Genomic DNA, 24764 nt, shown 5'->3' with positions numbered 1-24764 from the left:
ACTCATTACCTTTTCTAAAGATGTTCTTTTAAATCCTATGGAAATCTGATCTGGAGGCAGCAAAGCATACCCCCCCACCCCGCCCCTGTATTTAAATCATGAATCCTGTTTAAAAAAAAAAAAAGACTCAACTTGATGAGCTCCTTCTCTGACGTACCATCTTCACTAATTAAACACTCACTAGCTTGTGACTGTCCTAGAGACTGCCGGAAGCTTTGGGTACATATACATGGAAAAGGTCCCACATTGCCCACATTGCAGTCTATGTGCAAAGGTTATACACAGATATTATTAGAACAGAATATAAAATGCCATGACAGAGTGCAGAGTATTACAGATATATATGAGGGACATAAAACAAAACTATCAGGTTAAAAAAGGTCTTGGGAGGGTCTTAAAAGGGGTTATCAAGGAGAGAGTAAGAGATAAGTATAATGGAAATAGTTCATTTTTTCCTTCATGAAACTTCAATGGCAGTTTACCAGGTCAGTGTTCATATAATCTGTATTTTTAAAAGAAAAAAAAAACAATTGCCAAGGCAATTCAAGTAAAGATTTCCTTTCTTTCATTCTTCTGTTGGTACTAGACATTGGACGCAGGGTCTCACAAATGTTTGGTGAGCCTTACTACTGAGCTATGTAGTCTCAGTTCTTAGTCTGTCTCAGTATTTATATTTTAAAATTTTATAAATTTTTTTAAAGATTGTGATGGTTTGAAAGAAAATGGTCCCTAAAGGGAGTGGCACTATTAGGAGGTGTACCCTTTTTGGAGAAAGTTTGTCACTGTGGGGGCAGGCTTTGAGGTCCTTCTTGCTCAAGCTTCCCTCAGTGTGACAGTCAGTTAACTTCCTGTTGCCCCTGAGTCAAGATGAAGGATTCTCAGCTCCAGCACATCTGCCTGTATGCTGCCAGGCTCCCCATCATAAGCTATTCCAATTAAATGGTTCACTTTTTAAGAGCTGCCATGGAAATGTTGTCTCTTCACAGCAATAACAATCCTAAGACAGAAAATCTATTTTTTTTTTACGTGCATGTGTATCTGTGTGTGGGCATGTGCAGAGAATTCAGAAGGTTTAGATCCCTTAGAGCTGGAGTTATGGGTGGCTGTGAGCTACCTGACAAGGGTGCTGGGAACTAAACTTGTGTTCTCTGCAAGAGCAGTATGCCTTCTTAACTTCTAAGTCATCTCTCCAGCTCCTCCATATTTTGAAACTAGTGTTTTCAAAAACAGTTACTTGCTAACACATGCATGTGCACAATGCACACCTCCTTGAATCTGTCTTATAGCAAGAACAGCACATATCCAGTGTCCTTGTTATAATTATTTAGCTTCCTGTTCTTTTTTTTTTTTGCTTCCTGTTCTTTAATCTACTCTTTCTTGTCTACTCTAAAACTAGCTTCTATAGTTAGTTTCTCAAAATTCAAGGAATTTCTAAATGTAAAACTTAGTAACAACTGAACATCTATTTTCTGCCATTGCTGTGTGGCTCTACTCAGCTATCCAAGGGACGCATGGGCATGCGGATCCAGTTCAGCTGGAAAGCCTACAGGCCCTTCCGACACTGCATTGCCTGATAGAGCGAGAGTACATAAAGGTTGAGAATGTCAAGATCTGCAGCATCTCCAGCACTAAGCACCGTGACAGTGGCTGTTCTAAGTGTCTCAATACCAGTCTGCTTACAGGCTGTAGAGACTGAACCTAGTTCCATTTAAATTCAATTCAAATTGGGTAGGATTCAATCATAATGCCTTAGTAATGTGAGCCTAGAGAAGTTATTGCATGGTGATTTCCTTACCTGTACACGGAGCTAATAAAATAATTTACTCCTATAGTAACTAGGATGACCTTAATGAGTTAAGAACATGACGTGATTAAAACAAAGCTTAGTACAGAGTAATCACTAAATGTTTCTTATTATCTGTTATACAAATCAGCTCCTACAGCATCAAGAGTATAAAGTATTTAGAATAAAAAAAGCTAAAGAATGACTAAAATATGCTGTATGCAGAAGAATAAGTTATGTAGGAATAAGTTAAAAAAGAACCTTAAATATTAAGAAGTAAATATGCAAAGATTTAAATTTAGCTGAGTAGAAACACTATTGCAGGTTAAGGTCAATCTGGGCTATGTAGTAAGATTCTGCCTCAAAATATAAAAATAAAAAATAAATTGTTTTAATAAGCCAGAAAAAGGTCTGCCAACAGCCAGCAAAAACCACTACTACAAACCACTACCACCACCCTGTAACTACGGGCAATGGCCCTTGTGTCATGGGAACTACAGGAGAGAACAGCAGAGGAAACCCTGGGGCAGCTCCCTCCTGCTTGTCAGTGACACCAACTTATCAGCAGTTAATCACGTGTGAAATGTCTTAGCACAGCAGTAAAGGTAGTTTATTTTTTTTTTCGTTTTAGTAAAAATAAAAAAATCTGGAATAAAGCTTTGAGAGGAACAAACACTTACTGGATAATGAGGTCGCAAATGAAAAGTATGAGGTGATAGTATCGCTACAGCAAAGAAACGAAGGAACACAAAGCTGGTCACTGCAGAGTACTGAACATGAGGGTTATCTGCAGGGATAAAATGGTGAAATGTCATGCAAAAACACTAATTAAAAACCAAAGATGATAAAGTAAAAAAAAAGAAAAAACATATGTAAACCATGTAGGACAGGAAAACAATCTGTAAAGTAAAAACTGATTTGTGAAATGATACTAATAACTGTGGCTAAACTAAAGGAGAAACTGCTGAAACTTAAATAAAATAAAAGGCAAAGTGCTTATGTTTGTAAAGAAACATTTTTAACTTGAAAAATAGCCTTTTCTTCATATAGTCTTGAAATTACAACAAAAACAAAAGCAGTATCTAGCACTACTCAGTGGCAACACTGAATACCAAGGAGTAGTTTTTAGTTTCACAATTTTGTTACAAATCCACCCTAAAAACCTTGATTACATGCTTAATTTCAATTGTCTAGTTCACTGGATGGAAAATGCCTAGGATATCATAAACCACCTTTGTGTTTGTTTTTGAAAGGCGTATTTGGCCCTGGCTCATTCCTCCCTTCCCCTCCCTCCTCACCGCCAGGAGGCCAGGTGAGCAGAGTACCTGGCTGCAGGACACACCACAGGGTTTGCTCTGCCTCAGGCCTGACTAAAGCAATGGATCCTGCGGATGTTGGACTGAAGCTCTGAAACTATGAAGCCATAGAAATCTTTTATATTGTTTCTCTCAGGTATTTAATCACAAAAAGAAACATCAACAATTTAAAGACTAGAAATGACTAGGTGGAAGTATTACTTTTAAAAGCTACCAATATCTCACATACTGCTGCAGATGAGCTGCAGGCTGCTTGCAGCACTGACCGCTCATCTCTAGTACTTGTTTCCGACTGGAGCCAGCAACTAACCTGACACCCAGATGCTAGAGAGGCGGGTGGTGAGGGAAAAAGCTTCCGGATCTGACAAATATGTCGAGTTTTAGCTCTTACAAATCACTCAACAGGGAACATCACCAAGCTGTCCACTGTAGTGGTACCTACTTCCTACCGACTGCTTGCCCTGCTATCTATATTCCAGGTACTAAGAACAAATGAAACCTCAGTTTCATTACCTAATCAATGGGTAATGGCCTCAAACAGTGTTAGGAGTGAAAAACAAGACAGGCTAGCAAGCAGGCAATGTCGTTATTTCCTAGCTCACTACTTTAAGATAGAATCTAATCAGCACTTCATCTGTATATATGTAGGATCAAGTCTCTGCCTTCTCTACTGATTACAAAGGTTACAGACATTTATTTAAATCTAAATGCTTTATATCTTTATTATAATTAGCCAAGAAACCTAAACCTGAATTCATGTATAAGCTAGACAACTCAGTCATACTGTTTTAGTATTGGGTAAATTAAATAGAGGGACATATACATGCAAACATAATAAAATCTCTTTGGATGGTTAAAAAAGTTAATTTATAGTTTTATACAGATAGATAAACTTGGTTATTAATAAGTAGCTGCTTTGTCTATGTCTCCCCCCTCTGTTATGGGCAAATCTGCAATGGGCTTTGGCAAATTTATTTATGTAACAGAAATGAACTAAGTACTAAAAATAAGAGGTAGTAATTCATAATTTTATAAATTCTTTCCAATAAAAATCTTAATATAGCTAATTTTGCAAAATTAAGCATAATGATTTCTTGCTGTATGTACCTCAAAATCTTATATGCATTGGAACAAGTGTTTGTAAAGTCCAGAACTATTTTTGGGGAAAAAAAATCTCATCACAGACATCTTAGCACTCCCAAGCTGTCAAATCTGTTCAACTGTATAAAACTGATGGCTATTACTGCTTGAATATATGCACCTGGGGAAAACAGCTGGAACAACAAAGGTGCTCCTGTGTGTCCCACAGGTTCCTAATATATAGCACATTACTTACATATTGCAGAAAATCTTACAGATCCAAATTTTCCTTCTTAAAAACTAATGATTTTGATTTGTTCTTTATATAAAGTTGTCTTTATACTGAAATAAAATGGATTGTATGTTTTGAGATTATAGAAAAAATAAGTCATTAAGTCTCTCAAAAAGCTAGCATCATTTTGGAAAACTTCTAGAAGACTAGGCCTATGCACAAACATTTCATACAGACCACATGGACATCATGTAGAAAAAACACAGAAAAAGAGATGATGTAATTGAGTATATCAAGGCACTTACTAGGAAATCTCTTAGTAGCCATCTGCCTCAGAGAATAAAAGATATCGCACATCACAGTGGGGCAGCTCACACTTGATCCTACAATTGTATTGAATACTTTGTCCACATAGTAGTGCAGATTCTCCTGCAGGGTTTAACAAAGTAACACTAAGATTTTGACTTTTGCACATCTTCAATAATCTTTATGAAAAAAAGTAATGGATATGAGATTTATTAGACGATGACAACCTAGTATTCTAAAGCCCTGTTTCCATTCTGCAAGTTCATTGAGTTAAAAGGGCAATCAACATCCTAACTTAATTTAATAAATTCAGACTTTCTAGACAGTCTATACGAGTAATTTTCACAAGAAGCACGGTAAATAAAATAATAAAAAAGAAAACCAGGGAAAGAACTCATGATAGGCAGCGTTAGTACACTGTAACACAGACAGTCACACTACTGTGAAAACCTGTGACTCCCACACAATTATAGAGTTCTCAGAGGTAACTAAAATCATTATGTCACTTAGTCCGATGAGTCTGACCTGAAAGGAATAGTCAGAATGAAGGCTGCAACTAGCTGCAGTTTAAATCCATTATTATTATAGGCTATTGCCCCTACTGTTGGTTGCTCAGTAGAATTGGAGGTAAGACCCTACTGCTAAAGATATCATGTGCTAGATTTCACGGTGTTAAAAAATATAATGCAGGCTGCTAATGGAGAATTGTCATTAAAAACTTTGAGCTGCAACCCCCTATCCTGCACTACTAACCTTCCAGGCAACAGGGGTACCACTGTTTGGGGGATAAACAAGCACTTTCTGATTTGGATCTGCAGCCCGCTTCACAGGAGGGAATTCTCATTTGACACTGTAAATCTGTTCAAAATCTCATAGCTGGGATAAGGGTAGCTATATGTGTGTGTGTGGGGGGGAAGCTATTGCTGCTGATTTGCTAGATGGATATGCCTATCAAATCGTCTTCTAAATATTTATGTGTAAGTGCACAGATTAGTGATGTTCTTGGTTTTGGTGGCCACCACTGCAGAGGCTCAAAGTGCTGAGAGTAAGTGACTGTTGAGTGCGTGACCTTAAATGGCCATCTATAACACCTCCCCTCTCTCACGGTTCAGGGTCCATGACTGAAGAGAGGACAGAAAGAATCTAGGAGAAAGAGTGACCTTCCCATAACAGTAGTTTAAGCACTACATGGCCACTGCACTCTTGAGTTCTCAGTAGTTATGATCAACAGAACAAGACTTATATAAACTCAGGCCCATCTACTATCCGTCATAGTGGGGAGGGGGCTTAAGTCCCTGCCTATCCCTGAGGATGTACAAGCAATAAGTGGTTGCTGGGGGAGGTAGATTTTTTTTTTGTGTGGTGTAACTATTGATAAATTGTCTATGCTACTGTAGTTAACTCCTCACTCTTGTCCCTAAGTAAACTTACTAGAATATACATGAACTTACATGCACACACACACACCAACATGAAAGTAGAAAAGCAGAAGGGCCAATAATTAAAACAAAAATTAAAAAAAAAAGAAAAGAGGGTAGTTAGAGAGGCTCAGCAGCTAAGAACATATACTGCTCTTGCACAGAAAGAAGCGCTTGGGTTCTCAGCATCCACGCCAGGCAGCTCACCTCTGCCTACAACAACAGCTCAAGGAAACTCAAGGACTCTGGCTTCCACAGCACCTGTACTTCACATGAATATACCCAAATTGAAAAGAAAGAAAGAAAGAAAGAAAGAAAGAAAGAAAAGTTGAAGGGGAAGACTAGTTGAAAGAAGAAATCGATCAGCAGGAGAGGGAACAAAAGAGGATAAAAGGGAGTTAACATGATCAAAATATCTTATATGCATGTATGCAAATGTAACATAACCTATTATTATCTATAATATATGCTAACAAAAGATTAGCTTCCAGAGAACCAGAGTTCAGTTCCTAGCACCCATATTACAGCTCACAACTGCCTGTAACTCCAGTTCCAGAAGATCTAAAGTACTCTCGGGCTTCTGTTGGCATCGGCAATTATGTGCACACATCCATACACAGTACCTCTAAACACACAGATATAATTAAAAATGCAAAGTTAAAAAGCTTGAGAATAAAATAAGGTAAAATCAATACTAGAAAGTGTTCTGAAAAACGAAGACTAATGTAATAAATAATGTTGTTTCCAGACACATGGCATTATTAAATTTTAAGATTATGTGTGGGGGGAGACAGGGTAGATAAATGGCTAAGTGGTTAAGAACACTTATGTTTTTGCAGAGGATCTGGGTTTGATTTTCAGCCCCAATCTGGTGGGTCACAACCGTCTACACCTCTATTTTCAGATGATCCAATACCATCTTCTGATCTCCATAGGTACCAATCATACATGTGGTGCACAGCTCACACACAGGCAAAACAGTTATACACATAAAACAAACCATTTATGGGAGTTAGGTATAACATTAAAAAAAAAAACAATGGCGTTATAAACTACATCATATAAACTTACCTTATTATTTTCTACATTGTCTCCCTCCTTCAACTTAACAGGATCTATCTCACAGGATTTTGAGGATTCACAGATCTGGAAAATACATGTATTTTTCAGTTACTGTACTTTCCTAGGTAATCTGAAAACATGAAAGTAATTATTTTTCTGATAATATAAAAATTAAATCCAACAAAGTTTAAAGCCCCCACCTGAAGGTAACATGTACAATGTAGACAATATTCTGAAGAACTGTATCAAAATTGTTTAACGCCACACTAAAAATATAAGGAATAATAATGTAGATTGATGTGCCTTGTGGGTAAAAATCCACAGATGAGAAAGGAATTTACTTATAAAATCTCTATCCTTATTCCTTCAGTAGCTCATGAATGGTCAGATCCTTCTAACCAACACACTACTTCTTGAAAGAGAAGCAGTGGTTCTCAACCTTCCTTATGCTGAGATCCTTTAATACAGTTGTTCCTCATGTTGTGGGACCCCCCAGCCATAAAATCATTCTTGCTGCTACTTCATAACTATAATTTTGCTACTTTACGAATCGCAATGTAACTATGTGATGTGCAGATGGTCTTAGGAGACCTCTGTGAAAGGGTAGTTTGACCCACAGGTTGAGAACCACTGCTCAGATGGGCAGACTCTGGCAGTGAGGCATTCTCTGTACCTCGTCTAGAACAGGCTTTAATGTGACTTTCAAGTAGTGCCCTCCCACTATTTTCATCATTTCATCCAGACACCGAGTTGCCAGGGAATTTCCTCTAAAAATTGTGCTTGCATCTCTGAAATAGAAATAGGAAGATATAAAAATCAAGCACAGCAAAAAGGGAAGAAAAAGTTTTAAAACAGTAACATTTTGACTTTGATTATATATACAATTTTAGTAATTTTTATTACTAACAGGAAAATTTGCTGACATTAAGTGTTTCTAAAATTACCAAAACTATTTTCTGAAAATGATACTATCAGATTAAAAAAAAGAAAACTATGAAATAAAAATATATAACATAGGTATGGGTATATAAAATGATGGTGTTATTTTACTATGATGGGAATGGAAAGCCATTTGATTGCTCTTTATATTGTCCTATGTGTGCCTTATAAAGTGTCCTTACTATCTGGCTTGTGGCATGTGAACCACTGCATCTAGAAGCCAAGATCAGTAACAAAGGAAACTGTATGGCGGAATTAAACACATTCCCTTATTAACTGGTCCTTACTGTTGTTGGATTCTGTTTGGTTAACTTTAAGAATTGTCTTTTGTTACTGACTAGGGAGTTCTTTTTCACCTGCTCTATAGTAAACTTGGCCAATACAAAACAAAACAAAAAAACACAGACTATAAAAACAATCTGGCAAATTCAAGTTCAACTTTTAACAACACATAATTAACATTTGATGATTACAATTCTTACTGGGTATCCTTCAAGTCCAGTTCAGCCACCGCAGTGATAAATGGAACCAGTTTATTGTGATGCAGCAATAGTCGAACAAGAGGCAAAACAGCATCCTTTTGATCTTGACATATTTCACCCAAAATATAAGCAGCTGAGGCAGATACTGGCTAGGATACAGAATGGTAGAAAACAAACACAGAATCAAAAGAGCAGGGCTACAGGTTCAATCTGTGGATGTAATTTAAATACACTCCTTAATTACAATATGTATAAAATAGTATTTAGTTTTCTAAATTCTAATCAGATATAAAATGTGAAGCACAAATCAGCACTCTGGCTCAGAGACATTAAATACACAGAGCTTTTTAAGCGCTGACATTATGAAATCTTTTCTTCATCATTTACGGATTTGTTTAGCCTTTCACATTGAGTCATACATGTAAGATTTCTAAAATACCTGAACATCTGGTGATTTTAGCAGCAGAGTTTTCAAGGGATCATAGTATTCTGATGGAAGCACATAGTCTTCTGTATAACACAGAGTTAATCGAAGAGATCCCAGGTCATCAGTTTTAGATGACTTGTTTCCATTGTCTCTTGGTTGTAGCAAGTACCTAAAGTAAAAATAGTGTCAACTCCAAGTGATGGTAATGAGAAACAAGCAAGTGGGATAAACAAACAGGTGAGCTAATGAAAAATAAACAGGGGCTGGGAGTGAAGCTGAGTGGTGACATGTGTTCTCATCATATTCAATCTCCAGCACGTCAACAAAGTATGTACATACATAGAGGAATTATTGGCAAAGATGGGATTTAAACTAAGCAGTTTGATTCTAGAATACATGATCATAACCACTATCTAGAGTCATCACATATATGTTCTAGAATGTTGTTAAGTAGAAATAGAAGCATGTACAGGTGGGTGTGGTAGTGTGTGCACTTGGGAGGATTCTGAGTTTCAGGTCAGCCTAGGCTACCTAGTTTCAACAAAACAAAACAAATCAATAAAAACTATACACATGTATTTGCCTATATATATACAGAAAATATTCTCAGAAACTAGGGAACAGTGGCTAGCTCACAAAAAAGACCTAGTTGAGAAGCTGAGGGGGGCAGAAGGCAGGATTCTCTTCTGAATCTTTTTATCTAGAAATGGTTTTGGGTACATTGCCTATTAAAAAAAAATATTGGCCAGGTGGCAGTGGCACACACCTTTAAGAGGCAGAGGCAAGGGAATCTCTGTGAGTTTGAGGCCAGCCTGGTCTACAGAAAGAGTTCCAGGAAAGCCAGAACGGTTAGACAGAGAAACCATGTCTCAAGAAACCATTGCCACCATCACCCCCCAGATCAGATAAAATCAAGTCAAATCCTATTATCTACACAGGGAAAAGTGAAAATTAGCTAGTATCAACATGAACAAGACAAAGTTAACATCTGACTTAACTATCACCATTTAAAAAACAAAACAAAACAAAAACAAAAAGGAGGTTAAGGAGGTAACTCACTAAGAAAAAAAGCACGGGGGGGGGGGGAGGCTATCAAGACGGCTCAGTGGTATAAGCACTTGCTGACTGTCAGAACATGGTCTAAGAATGGAATCATGGGAGGGGAATTCAGAGTGCTTGTGAGAAAACTACAAGAGTCTTCTGACCTCAGCTTCTTAAACAAACCAAACCAGGGAATTGTTCTTAGAATGTGTTTTCATGCTCCCCCCAGGTGTAGCGGGAAGAGTGGGTTTTCTTTGGTCGCTCAGTACAACTGGCTGTTGTTTATGTGCGTCTACGGAGAACATGGTTGTTTGCCACGTGCAGCCTGTCCCTGGGACTGTAAACTTTACTCCGGGGAGTCTTCTTTATCATGCTCTGAATGGTGTTGGTTACTGTGTGAGACTTTAGTCTGTTTCATTTTTAGGCTCTATTCTCCCCATATCCTCAACCAAGAAAAGCCAACTAGAGAGATACACAGCTGACAACCTTAGTTTTATACCCAGAAGCTAGATGATGGCAACAGAGCAACAATTTCCATAGGAGTTCACATGCTACACACACACACACACACACACGGATATACCCGGACACAGACACACACAGAGATAAGTAAATAGATAAATGCAACAAAAAAATTTAAAAAGAAAGGGAAAAGTGATTGAGTCATGTTATAATCTAGAGAAATGGCACAGCAGTTAAAAACACTTGCTGCTTTTGCAGAGGGCCTTGGGATTGACTCCTAGCACCCACATGGTGGCTCACAATAATCTGTAACTCCAGCGCCAGGGCATCTGACACCCTCTTCTGACCTCCACAAGCACCAGGCACATATGTAGTACACGCACATACATGTAGGCAAACACTTATACACATAAAAGTCTTAAAAAATAAATTGGAACCATTAAAAACCAGCTTTTAGAAGTCCAATATAACAGGCAAACACTAATAGAAATTATTGGAAATAAAGAAAATAGAAAAGCTTCAAACAATATTACTGCCTATATGACTGTTTGCATGATCAAAATTAGAAATAATTATGGTGTTTTCATGCAGTTACCACTGGCCCCACTAGAGGATGCTACAGCTCTACAAGTGATGAAGGCAACAAACAACCCTGAGCTAAAATAAAAAGGCATTGTATTTTCCCACAATGTACATTATAAACATAGACTATCAGATTCTATTCTTTTATGCTACATAAGTTTTGGCATTTATGCTTCTGACAGACTAAAATATTCATATCATTGGGAGCTGGAGAAATGGCTCAGTGGTTAAGATCATTGCAAGGGACTTGAGTTCAATTCTTAGCACCCATATGTGGCAGCTACAACTACCTGTAATTCCAGTTCCAGAGGATCCAACGATTCTGACCTCAAAGACACCAGTATTTAAGTGCACATAAAATATTTATACTATTGACAAAAGAAATTAAAATTACTTACTGTCTGTTAATATTCCATAGTCTGTCAAGGTGGAGAGTTTTGTCAAATTTGCAAAGTGTAACAATCAAGAGACAGTGTCATTGGGTACATGATATGGGGAAGAGTTCTAGTAAGTTTTGGTGGGCCCAGGGAGATACAATGGCTCATTTTTCTCTTCTGTATTAAAAGGCATGGAATATTATTTGAAAGGCTTAAAAACTAATATCAGAAATTTTCATGGAGATTTAAGAAAGTATGGCATATGGAGGGGGCAAACACTGATATATTTTTCTTAATGATAAAGTCACCCCCCCCCCGGATGTATTTAGAAATTATACAAAATGTCATTAGAGAGACCGATACATCTTAGATCTGCTCCAGAGGAGTTAAAAATAATAAAATTTAAAAAGTCTAAATGCAGTCTTTAAGGGAGACTATGAGATAGCATAATCCAAATGAGGAGTGCCAACGGCTAGGCAAAGAGGCAGGCTCTTTTAAAGGCAAGTGAGACCAAAAAGAAATATCGAATACTCAGTATCAGCCATGGTGGTGCACACCTTCAATCTCAGAACTCAGAAGGCAGAGACAGGCAAATCTTGAGTTCAAGGCCAGCATGATCTACATAGCAAGGTCCAGGCTAGTCAAGGATACATATTGAAACTCTCTTGGGAAACAAAACAACAAAAATCAAACAAAGCTACAACAAAACCAATCCCTAGATTCTCAAATGTCAACCTCTCTTTCAGGCAGCAGAAAGTGAGTTCTAAAAAGTGGTTCTCATGGCTAACATTCCACAGTGTGTACACACCACATCATCTAAATCCATTCACTCATCAACATTTTTCTATCAAGGGTGAAATCCTAGAATTTGTGGTAATCCGTCTGGAACTGGAAGTCATTTTATCATATGAAATAGGCAAAGAAAGATAAAGGCCACACGTTATTATTCATTTGTGAAAGCTAAAGTTGATCCACATAAGAAAGTAGAATTATTAGAAGGCAGGAGGGCAGAAGGGGTGCAGAAAAGGTAGGGAGTAGGCTCTAAATGCAGCTGTGGGAGTAGCAGCTCTCAAGTTTATAACCCAATAGGTGAGTAACTGTGGTCTACAACACCTGATATTACATTTTAGCATATTTTTCCCTTAAAGATTTATTTATTATACATACAGTGTTCTGTCTCCATGTATGCTTGCATGCCAGAAGAGGGAACCAGATCTCATTACAGATGGTTGTGAGTCACTACATGGGTGCTGGGAATTGAACTCAGGACCTCTGGAAGAGCAACCAGTGCTCTTAACCTCTGAGCCATCTCTCCAGCCTCAGTTTAGCATAATTAGTTTCCCAACACACAGAAATGATATTTGAGATGGAATGCTGACTATACTGGCTTGATCATTACACACTGTATACATGTAAGCAAGCACAAATACTATATTCCATGGTAAAAAGTGATCTTTAAAGGGAAGTGACAGAAGTTGGACAGATGGCTTGATAAAGTGCTTGCTATGTAAGCATGAGGACCTGAGTTTGAATTCCCAGCACCCACGTAAAAGCTGGGCTTAGTAGTATGCACACCTGTAATCCTTGCTCAGGGGAGGTAAAGACAGGTGGATCCCTGGAGCTCACTGACCGGCTACCCTAGCTAATCAGTGCTCTCCAGATTCAAGTCCTTTTGATGAAGGTACCCAGTGTCAAGTTCCATTCTTTACATGCACACCTACATGCGAACATAACCACATGAAGTACCCCCCAACACACACACGATAACTGAGAAAGGCAAGTTTCTACACACTCAATTGGACACCAATCTAGGAAGAGACACTGGCAAAGAGACGCAAAGGGACAGGATACACTAGTTTTAAAGGGCTACAGACAGACAAAAAGTTTCACACTGAAGTAAGTATGAATTTAATGTCTGAACATTAAGTTTAATAACATGAATGTAGTATCACCACTAGAGTCATGAAAAGGTCAAATAAAACTATAGTCAATATTGAGCTCCCAGAGCTCCTAAACAGTGAATCAGTCCAATGACAACACTCCACACTCATCATGGTTATCCGCATGCTTAATAGTGTGTGCCCCACGCCCCACAAACAACTGCATGTTCTGAGTCCTCTGCTTCTCAGCCACAGTTTCCGTGACCGAAAAGTCAAAGATCTAAACTACATATGATGACTGTGAACAAGCATCTTCTCATAAGGGGTTCACGAAATGGCCAATGGTTTTCAGCAGTGTGTGTGTGTCTGTGTCTATGAGTGTATGCACAGGCACCCATCAAGACCAAAGTGAGCACTGGATTCTTGGGAGCTAAATTTAAAGCCACTTCTTTGTGAGTGCTAGGATCTGAAACGCAAATGCAGTCCAGATAGAGCAGCGAGCTCACCCATTTCTACAGCCCCGAGATTTCATTTTTAAACAGAAAAATATTCCTAGATAACTAAGTTCTTTTACCTCAGTATCACAGATCAAATATCATAACTATTAAAGTGCTTATTTTTCCTCTAATAACAAATTCATAACCAAATTAATGTCAGTAACTTTTGACTTACTCCCAGCAAGCATACATCTTTATTAAAGGGCCTTATTAGGGTGTCTTTAATTCATGAGAGCATGTGTCTTCTTACCAGGCTTGATGAGAGGAATCGTTTCTTAACACACTCACAGGAACCTTAATTTCACCCAGGAAAACATCTTGGACTAGGTTTTCATTATTCCACAAATCAATCCTGAAAATTGAAAACCTGGCTTCAGTTTTTGTGAGCCATGCTGAAGAGTTTCAAGTGGTTTTGATGTGTACTGTAGCATTAATTTTACATGCTTAAAAGAGATGTTAGCATCGTCATATACGGACTCTGAAAGCAAAGTACTACAGTAACTTTTATTAGAAAATCACAATTTAAATTCTAAATTACATTTATATTTATTAATTTGGGGGAGAGGCACACGCCACTGAGTACATGTGAAGCTCAGGGGACAATTACAGGACTTGGAATTTTCCTCTCGTCGTGTGTGGGTGCCAGGGATAGAGCTCAGGTAGAACGGCTTGGCGACCAGTGCTTGTGCCGGCTTAGCCATCTCCCTCGGCACACTTTAACAGTCTAGAAAGAGAAACTTACGTTTTCTAAGTTTGAAAGTTTGTTTTTTCTTTAAGCTGTAGCAGTAAGGACAAAACAGTTACTTAATTGAATTTGAAAAAACAAACCAATATAAGAGTGCAGTTTCTCTTCTGAAGATAATTAATATGTAAAGACTGGTGACTTAGAAAAACATTGCCTACCACTGTGAACACATGATTAATGTGCCTTTTAGGTAACACACTGTTAACATCACACCTACACATGCATTTGACAAACTTTCCTTTCCAAAACAGCATAGATATTTATTTAAGACCTAGGAAATATCACAAACTTCAAACACATGCACCTGTGGCGTTATCTCCTTACCTCACTGAAATTTCTGATAGTCAGCAGATATGTTAAGAAGAATAAAAAAATTATTTCTAAATTGGCTTAAATATAATTACTTTTCCATTCATTATACTATAACCAGATAGTTAAGGAACAGCTAAATTAAGAGAAAATGGAAAACAGAATAGGTGAAATTAGGTTGTCTTTGCTCACACAAGAAATATACTTTGGTATTTCTGAAAAGAAATCAGATTTTGAAAAGATAATTTGGATTAAATTAGATGTCTGTTCCTCTAAGTTTCTTCTATCAATGTGCTAGAGAGTATTCCATCAAAGTTCACACAGGAAAAACCAGTTCTCTAGGAAAAACACAAGGCACACACCTGATTTCCAATTTTTCAATGTCCTCTTCTTCTACTTGGAACTGGGACTTCCTGGTATAACTACTGGATCTGGTTACCTACAAACAAAAATATTTTAGTAAAAACATTTTAAAGCATCTTTTTCTATCATGAGTTCAAAAATGCAAATTCCCAAATATTTAACTGCAAATATAGAAAGAGTCAAAAGTGGAAGTAATTTTCCAAAGCATGGAAGGTGCTAAGGAAGGGTGGCACACAAATCGCAGGCACCGCATCTGGTTCCCAGTGTCTGCCAGCAACACAAAGAGGAAAACACTGTTCAACAGGCTACCCTTCTAAAACCACCTCAGGTCTTTCCTACCTTTCTCACAGCACACCTCCCTACTCTTAATTCCTTCTCACATTTTTGCTGAAAATATCAAGGCTGCCGGGCAGAAACTTCCAGCTGAACATCCACTTCCCACCTCAGGCCTCTCTACTGGAGTTTCCCTAAGACTACCTCCTCCACCTCCTCCAAGCCAGCTCCCTCCCCCAGTGTATTTAAGTATGTGCTATAAGTACGTATCTATCTTAATTACAGCTTCTAGTCTAAGAAAACTTTTCCTCTTAAATCACAGTCCTCCTGTCTCCTCTTTCAGACAACTACCTTACAAGTAATTCATTCCAGAGCCTGTACTTCCTCACCACCTACTCAGGGCAGTAACCACTTTATCACCAGCTTCCTTATAGGGCACCCTTGTGATATCTCTCTCCATCACCAAACCTGCAGTCTACTGACATTCCTTAGTGTCCCTCCGATCTGTTCCAGAAGAGCTCTTTGCTTTGAGTTTACCCGAGGATTATCCTGCCACCTCTTGCTACTCTTTTCTTCCCCGGAATCTACACAGGTGCCATTCTGTTTCTATCGTTCTAAAAACAACTTAAAGATACACGGTGGTGCCTGATTTACAAAGTGTTATCGTGTCCATCATCTCTTCAAGGCAAGCAGGGCTAGATTTACTCTCCTGTCTTAAAAATGAGGAAGCTACAGTACCAAAATTAAGCAGCACTTAGAAGTTGAATAGTTAGTGCAGAGCTTCTTTGGTTTTCTTCTGTTGCATCTCTTCACTCCCTTGGCTTTCCTGGCTCTGGAGCAAATCTTGTATTGTGTTTTTTTCTTTTTTTTCTTTCTTTTGGTTTGTATAGCCCTGGCTGTCCTGAAGCTCTCTTTATAGACCAGGATGGCCTTGAACTCACAGAGATCTGCCTGCTTCTGCCCCCCAAGTTCTAGGATTAAAGGCGTGCGCCACCACCGCCTGACCGCAAATCTTGTATTGTGGTCTACAGTTCTCACCTATCATACTTCAATCACGAACTGTCCCTTAGAAGATATTATTTGTTTCTAAGGCTCACTATGCAGTTGAGACTAACTTTGAAATTCTGACTTTCCTGTCTGTCAAGGACTGGGATCACAGGCATGCACCACATCTGATGCCTGGTGAAAGATTTTTACATGGATCCTCAGGTACTTCTAATTTCTTTTCCACTTTCCTCCTATAACCAGTTATCTTGACCTGGAGTATCTTTCTTCTCTGCCCTCTCTGAGCTGTTTGAACACTGAAACCGTAAGTTTTTAGGCACCTGCTGACAGATCACAGTTATTTCTTTCCAGGCTCAAGGCTAGTCCATGACTACAAGTAAAGCACCTCCAGCCCGGTGCTGGGAAGACCTCATTCACCAGTTTATCCTGTCTTTCTATTCTTTTTTTTTTTTTGAGGGGAGGGGGTAAAATAATTTATTTTTATTTAATGTTTATTGGTGTTTTACAGGCTTGTATGTCTGTGTAAGAATGTCAGAAGCCTGGACGTGAAGTTACAGACGGCTGTGAGCTTCTATGTGGGTGCAGGGAACTGAACCCAGGTCCTCTGGAAGAGCAGTCAGTGCTCTTAACCGCTGAGCCATCTCTCCAGCCTCCATCTTTTTATTCTTAATTTTGGTTATTTTCTTATTAAATTTGGTTAAATCATTATTCAGGTGTTCTTTCTCTGTAATATTCTCTCTGTACTCAGTTATGGAAAACTAGTCTTTCTCTGGACTGTTTTGATGCTGAGCTCAAGCAGCATGTGCCGCCCGCTATAGCTGGATATATGTACATCTGTGTGTGTTTTCTGATGTCTCATTTATCTTTATAACCTGTCTGACAAAGGGCTCAATGAATACATCTGACAGGTAAAATATTATGGTGAGCAGATCTGACCCTGACTTTCAAAAAGTTACTTGCTTGTTATGAGGCCCTATGTATAGTGAACTCCAACCCATTAGAGGTGTGAACAACGTGCAAAAGACAGTAACTTTGGAAGCAGTTTTTTAAAAATTGTAATCTTCTTCATGTTCTCATGGCTGGACATAACAGCCATTACTAATGTAGAAAACAGCAAGTCCTCCAGAAAGGAAGTCTCTTGCATTAGCATGTTTTCCTTTTCCTTTGCTTCTACCCCCACCCCACCCATTTCCTACTTTACCTTTGGCATTTTCTTACAGTAATAAGGCATGAGTAGGGGCACTCTGGCATCCTCTCCAAAACAGAAGAAGAATACAGAAGAAAAACTTTAAGATGTAACTATCTACAAATTGTTCTCACATATTAATATCAACTGCAACTCATTCTGTTATTACACAATCTTTTAGAGATTTTGATTTTTAAATTTTTCTATAGTCTTCAATTAATATAAAAAAGGATTTATTAAATACTCGAAAGAATGTCAAAGCACTGTATTTGGGACAATTTCAAGGCAGCTAATGATGCACCTTGGTGGTCCAGTGGTTAGGATTTGCTCAAGGCAACTGAATGTCTTCCTGAACAAGAAATATCTACGGAATAAATTAGATTAAGGAGAACTTAATGATATAAAGGTCTATCAGGAAGTGCTTCATAGTCTCAAATGAGTCTTGTATTTGGCACATTTGTTAATATTTTCCTTTAGAAAACTGCCCTTTCACAAGGTATGAAACGCAGGCTTCATGATTAGTTCAGCATTAAAGTCAACTGGGAAAAGATTTCAGATCTTCTGAGTGGTAATGCTTGTTTTTCTAGATATTTTAAAACAGTTTGCTATGTATCTGGGGATTGGAGAGTGTGGGAAGGAAGGGTCCAGAGGAGGTTGACAAGGAGGAAGACTACTGGATAGGTGTGGCTCTAGCCCTTCCCACTTCCAAACACCCAGAGCTACATTGTTACACCATGGATCTACTGCTTTCTGGACAGAAAGTATTAGTTACATTAACTGATAAAGTAATTACTATGGCTGTGGTTTACAAAATTAAATCAACTAGAATTAAATCAACTAAATATGAATATTTATATAAAACAAGAAATTACCTCAAAATAAAAGATTTCATTAAACTGCGGATTGCTTGTTTTCTTCTTTACTTTCGTCTTCTTTTGGTCATTCCTGTTCCAATGTGGTAGAGTTTTACCTTGTAGAACTTAACAGTACACAATTATAAAACAAGCTATTTCCAACCAGGAAGCCTGACCTTTGCCTAAATGTTAGGATGACTGAGGGAAGACGATAGTTTGCATACTGTGGAAGGGGACAAAAGCCCGTGTATCCTCACAAATTCAAATCGAATATCCATACACAGGATATAAGTTTTATGTATCTATACAGGCCAAGATTAGATTACCGTCTCCATGGCTGTGAGAGGTTGATTGCCACACTCTCTTTGAAAGTTTTAAACATACCCTACTACATAAACAGAAAAGTGGTAAGCAGAAAGGCAGTGAGACTCAAAGTGCCTTTACTGGTGTTGGAAACACCTGGGGAACATGAAATGTCTCTTAACTCAGTTTACTTCTGGGGTGCATCCATGACAGTGACTTAAACAAACAAATACTAATTCTCAAGTGAATATACAAATTCTAAGGCATTTATGAGTAAATGTTCAGGAAGTCTAGTGTCTTTAGCCAGATTCAACCTAATGTGAATGTCTTGTGCAATTATAGCATAAAAGCAAAATCAACTGTGATTTTAAAAAAAAGTTTCTACTAAATGTGACTTTAAAAGTTCCAATAAAGAATGTGTTCATGAGAAGCCGGATGGTAGTGGCTGTGGCACACACCTTTAATCCCAGCACTATGGAGGCAGAGGCAGGAGGATCTTTCTGAGTTCAAAGCCAGCCTACAGAATAAATTCCAGTTCAGCCAGGGCTACATAAAGAAAGCCTGTCTGAGGGAAGAAGAAGAAAGAAGGAGGAGGATGGAGGAGGAGGAGGAGGAGGAGGTGGAAGAGGGGGAGGAGGGGGAAAATGAGGAGGAGGAGGAGAAAATAATTTGTTTATGAGATAGAAATCATTAAACAGAAAACAAGAACAGTCTCCGAAGTTTCAGTATATTTCAGTGCTTATCATCAATAGGCTGGGCTTGAATACAGGCAGCCAGGTATATATGACTTGAGGTTTTTGTTTTACACCCTGATGGCCTATAACTTGTCGTGAAGACAAGGGTGACCTCAGATTCACAGAGATCCACCTGCCTCTGCCTCTCAAGTTCTACAATTAAAGGCATATACTCCCCATTGCCTGGCCCAGGCATATATTTTAAAGTACATTTTACAAGTATATGAAATTGAGGTTTTCCCCATAGTCTAGTAAATACATAACTTATCTGAAATGACACCCAGAATCTTTCTGCAAAAACAGAACTTAGTTGTTTACCAAGTATACACTAGAATTTACTGAAATGTCTTCTTTTAAAGCATTATTTTATGTCATAGTTACTTAGCATTTGATCTAAGAACTTTACAACTTTTAAATCCAACTTTAAACTTGAAAACCCAATAACAATTCAATAAACATTACCTAGAAGGGCCAATTAGGGAAACTGTTGCATAAGGATCACAACTTTGTCCATTTATGAGGGGCAATCCATGGCATGCCTTGATGCTAAGGTAGAATAAAAGAGATTTTAAATTATTAGAGTCAAGTTAACATCGTAACATATTATTTCCCTCCACCCTTTGTCTTCTAATGGACTGGGGACAGCACCCTAAATTCACAAGTACAGGGCAAGTGCTCTGCAACTGAGCTGCACTCTCAACCCTAAAACATTATTGTTAAGTGGAAGTCAACATATTCAAAGGTCTTAAACTCATTTACCGCTTTTGCAGTTCCAATACACCAACTACTCCAAATGATATATTTGCTTATTTACATGATTATTTCCCAAAGAGAAGTAAACAGTAATGACACGATCAGTACTCAGACTACCATATCACATTTCTTCCTGGTAAATACCAAGGTACATTTGTGGTTTGATAATACATCAAAACTGCTGTGGCTTCTAAAAAGGAAAAGAAAGTCATGTAGCCTTGCATGAGAAACTACAAACCTGGCCAGTGCCATGGTACCATATCCTCTGCTAAAGCATGAATGACACACAAGGAAATGGTTGTGGTTTTTCTTAAAATCTGATTCATAAATATAGGGCACACTTCACACAATTCTGTAGTCTTTCCCACAACATTCTGTAGAAAATGTTCTAGACTATAAACACTAAAGCCATCCAATCCACTTTATGGATTGTAGTTGTATTTACAGAAAGCACAGAATAATTTAATGGTGTGATCCTCAAAGTTTCTTAGTAATTATTGGTTGGTTGGTTTTAATGTCTAAGTCTTCATTTCCTGCTGCCTAACAGAAGCTCATGAATGCTAAGTGGCTTTTTTTTTTCATTTTCTTTTTTTCTTTCCAAAGAGCAACACCCCCAGTTTCTCTCCACACTCACTCACCGCTAACGGGTGAACTGCAAACGGAGCACCGTCATAAAGAGAAAGCTGAAAATAAGACTTACATCTCCTTCCTGGGCATCAAAAGTCAAATTCAAAAATTCTGAAACTAGGGCTGGAGAGACACATGGCTCAGTGGTTAAGAGCACTGGCAGCTCTTTCAGAGGACCAGGGTTCATTTCCCAGCACCTACATAGCAGGTCACAACTGTCTGTAACTCCATTTCCAAGGGATCTGACACCTTCACACAAATGCACATAAATTTAAATAACTTATTTTTTAAAAAATTCTAAAACTAACCAAAAAAGCATAGACGAGGGAAATATTTTAGCGTTTATATTTTCCCACCAAGGAACTACCAGTATTCTTATGTGGCTGGTAGGCCTCTTACTGGCTCTGTGATATATGCTGGTCTCATCTATCTTTGACAAAGCTTAAAGCAAATTATAATCAGAATGAACTGTACCCAAGGAACTTAACTGACACCTACAGAACAACTCAAGCACATTCCAGGAATACAGAGTATTTAGTGACTTCACTGTGCAATGTAAATAATAAATATGACTTATTGTGAAAAGGAAAAAGTTAACTAAAACAGAGGCGGAAATGTCAGAAAATATAAGAGTAGAGAAGGACACTTAAAAATTTTACTTTGTAGCATACAAAGACAGAGAAAACCTTTAAAAATGGAGGTCTAGAGATAGAAAAATTTAAGGTCTGACATAAACTGTGGAGAGGAGCTGAACCAACACGAGAATAGAAGAACCAGCTTTAGATGTGCATGGCTGCAATGTTACAGGACAATACAGTGGATACGAGACTAAGATTCAAAACAAACAGGCTGAATGTACAAGGGACAGACAATCTTAGACTTTGGAATAGTTGTAAAGATAACATACAGAGTTTCTGTAAACCCAGTACTCTGTTAACCAATATAAAACTATTGTAATCAAGAAACTAACATTTACTTAATGTTACCAGTGCCAATTAATCTATAGATGTCACTCAAATTTTGCTAAGATCCGGGATGCAGTATGACATCCTACACTACATTCAGGTGCCATGTCCTCTTAGTCTCTGTCACCCTGGGATACCTGCTTTCATACTGTTTAATCTGAGTTTGTCTGGTATTTGCTCATGACCAGACTGGGATTAGATATCTTGGTGTCTTTTTCAATACATAATATCAAGAGGTACTGGATGTCTCATTACTGTGAAGTGGTATCTATAAGATAACCTTATGGGGAGATTCTTTGAAATTATACAAATATAAACCATACTTAGGCTGACATACTTAGCATTCCTAGATACTTCCTCATTCTACTATATTTTACCTAGCTATTTATTTCTATCTTATATGTGTGAGTGTTTACCTGCATGTATGTACACCACCCGCATGTCTGGTACCTGTGGAAGTCCAGAAGAGGGTGTCAGGTCCCTCTAGAAATGAAGTTGTGAGTCACCATTGGTGAGTAATCTAGACTTAAAAATGTCCTTTGAAAGGATTCCATCCAATTGTCCTTAGCCCAATAATCAAGAAAAGAGCACCAGGAAGACAAAGTTTTATAAGCTATCCATACACATTTCTTTAGTCATGTAAGATGTAACTACTGTGGAAAATTGTGCGAAGAGCACAAAGACCTCTTTGCACTACCTTTACAACTTCCTGCAAATCTATTGTATCAAGTTAAAAAAATTTTTTAAGGGGCTGGAGAGATGGCTCAGTGGTTAAGAGCACTGGCTGCTCTTCCAGAGGTCGTGAGTTCAATTCCCAGCAACCACATGGTGGCTCACAGCCATCTGTAATGAGATCTGGAGCCCTCTTCTGGCATGTAGGCATACATGGAGGCAGAATGTCGTATACATAATAAATAAATAAATCTTTAAAAAAATTTTAAGTAAATGTTCAAAATTGAAATCTAGTCCCCAAACTTAAGAGTGTGAAGTTGGGTTTATTTAACCAGCATGTGCATTGATTGAGTTATCTGGAAAAAAGCGGGGGGGGGGGAAGGATTGGAGTTTTAAGTTTGGCTCAGTGGTAGAATTTAACTGTGTGTGCCTGGCACCAGGAAACAACATTAGAAAGAAGATTCACTACTATTATAGTCAACAATGTGAATGAATATCAAAAGGAGTATACTAAGTAAAAATAAGCCAGACACAAAAGACCACATGTATTATGAGTCTATCCGAATAACATTCAGGAAAAAGCAAAAAGCCACAGACACAGAGATGAGACTGTGGTTGTCTAGAGCTGGGTGTGAGGAAGAGGGAATTGAATTACATCTATGAATGCCTTTTTTTATAATTTCTTCTTTTGAAACTATGCTAATTGTCTACATTCTCAAAAACAAAACCAGGAAGCAAGAAAGATGGCTTAGCAAATAAAAACCCCTTGATTCTCTTCCAGAGGACCCCAGTTAGGTTCCAGGTACACATATCAGGTGGCTCACAACAACCTCCAACTTCAGGGGTCCAACACCGCTGACCTTTGCAAACACTTAGACATGCGTGACATATACCCACACAAACACACATGCAATACACATAAATAAATAAAAATAAACAAATATACCTTAAAAAAAACTAAACCTAAAATGGTATGTAAATAAAACAAACTAATCTGACTAACAGTACTTCAAATGACTACAACAACCAAACTCAAGCAGGAAAGGAAGTAGGCTGTTAATTTAGGGGTAAAATCAGCAAACAAATCTTGGAATGTCTTTTTCTTTTTCTGTTGAGAAAGGGTCAATATAATCCTGGCTGTCCTAGAATCTCTATGTAGACCTTGCTGCCTGAAACTCACAGAGATCCACCTCCTCTGATTCCCGAGTACTAGGATTAAAGGCATGCACCACAACACTTGGTTTAGATCTATAGTTAACAGGCTAACTATAGTTGAAAAATCAATAAAACAGAAACCATAAGAAAATAACAACAAATTTTTACTGTTCTTATTAAATCTATTTAAAAGCTTTCTATTATGAAATTCTTAGAAAAATGCTCTAATAGGTATATTGTTTTGGCAATTCATACATACATGGCAATCTCTTAGTCTCTTTTTATTATTTATGCATCAAGACAGCTAATAAAATTAAACATCTAAGATCATATGTAATATTAGTCAGTACAGACTAATACAGAAAGGCAATGCCTTGAAAATTGGGGGTTTTCATCATTAGGAGAGTAAATTACAGTTTGGAGCATCAATAGGTAAGTAACAACTTCTCTATTTCCTTGCTCTGAGGTATATGGGTATGTACCTGATAATTTCAGGGTTATTCAGTTATCAACCGAGGCAAAGAAACAGGGCTCCAGAATGAAGGAGTCTTGGTAGTTTGCTGATAAACTAGGGTACAGATCTGAAGGGGAGGGAAGCAGCAGAAGACTAGGCTAGAACAGAGATTTTACAGAACAGTCAGAATGATAAAGAATACCAAATCTGCAGGAAAAGTGCTGGCAACCCTAGGGGGTCCACTTAGAGTGTCTTGTGTCGTGTGTGTGTGTGTGTGTGTGTGTGTGTGTGTATGTGTGTGTAGTGATTTGAGTTCTTCAAAAAGATATCCTCTAGAAATAATTTCCAAGTCTCCAATGCTAGGAAGTCACGGGCTCTTGCCTATGACATTGACACACCTTAATGCTTATAGAGATGTGTCATTTAACCCACAATCAATAAAAATTAGTTAAGTACATAATGACTTGCCATAACTTGAGTGA

At 38.0% G+C, this 24764-nt stretch overlaps 1 protein-coding gene across 1 annotated transcript in view; it reads right to left on the bottom strand.

Moving 5' to 3' along the window:
* Rasa2 (RAS p21 protein activator 2) overlaps positions 1-24764 on the bottom strand; it is a 97159-nt gene that overhangs the window by 28503 nt on the left and 43892 nt on the right. Inside the window, exons 6-15 of the mRNA XM_041677311.1 lie at positions 20119-20202; positions 18638-18710; positions 15301-15377; positions 14135-14236; positions 9058-9214; positions 8619-8767; positions 7871-7985; positions 7207-7281; positions 4717-4840; positions 2464-2570 (exon numbers count right to left, since the gene is read on the bottom strand). Coding sequence (XP_041533245.1) covers positions 2464-2570; positions 4717-4840; positions 7207-7281; positions 7871-7985; positions 8619-8767; positions 9058-9214; positions 14135-14236; positions 15301-15377; positions 18638-18710; positions 20119-20202 — 1063 coding nt within the window. The remainder of the gene's footprint in view (positions 1-2463; positions 2571-4716; positions 4841-7206; positions 7282-7870; positions 7986-8618; positions 8768-9057; positions 9215-14134; positions 14237-15300; positions 15378-18637; positions 18711-20118; positions 20203-24764) is intronic.

This window comes from Microtus oregoni, unplaced genomic scaffold, assembly GCF_018167655.1.
Source record: "Microtus oregoni isolate MIOR12 unplaced genomic scaffold, Mior012 000028F_ref0000031, whole genome shotgun sequence".
Lineage (NCBI taxonomy): Eukaryota > Metazoa > Chordata > Mammalia > Rodentia > Cricetidae > Microtus > Microtus oregoni.
This window is presented reverse-complemented; position numbering and strand designations above follow the sequence as displayed.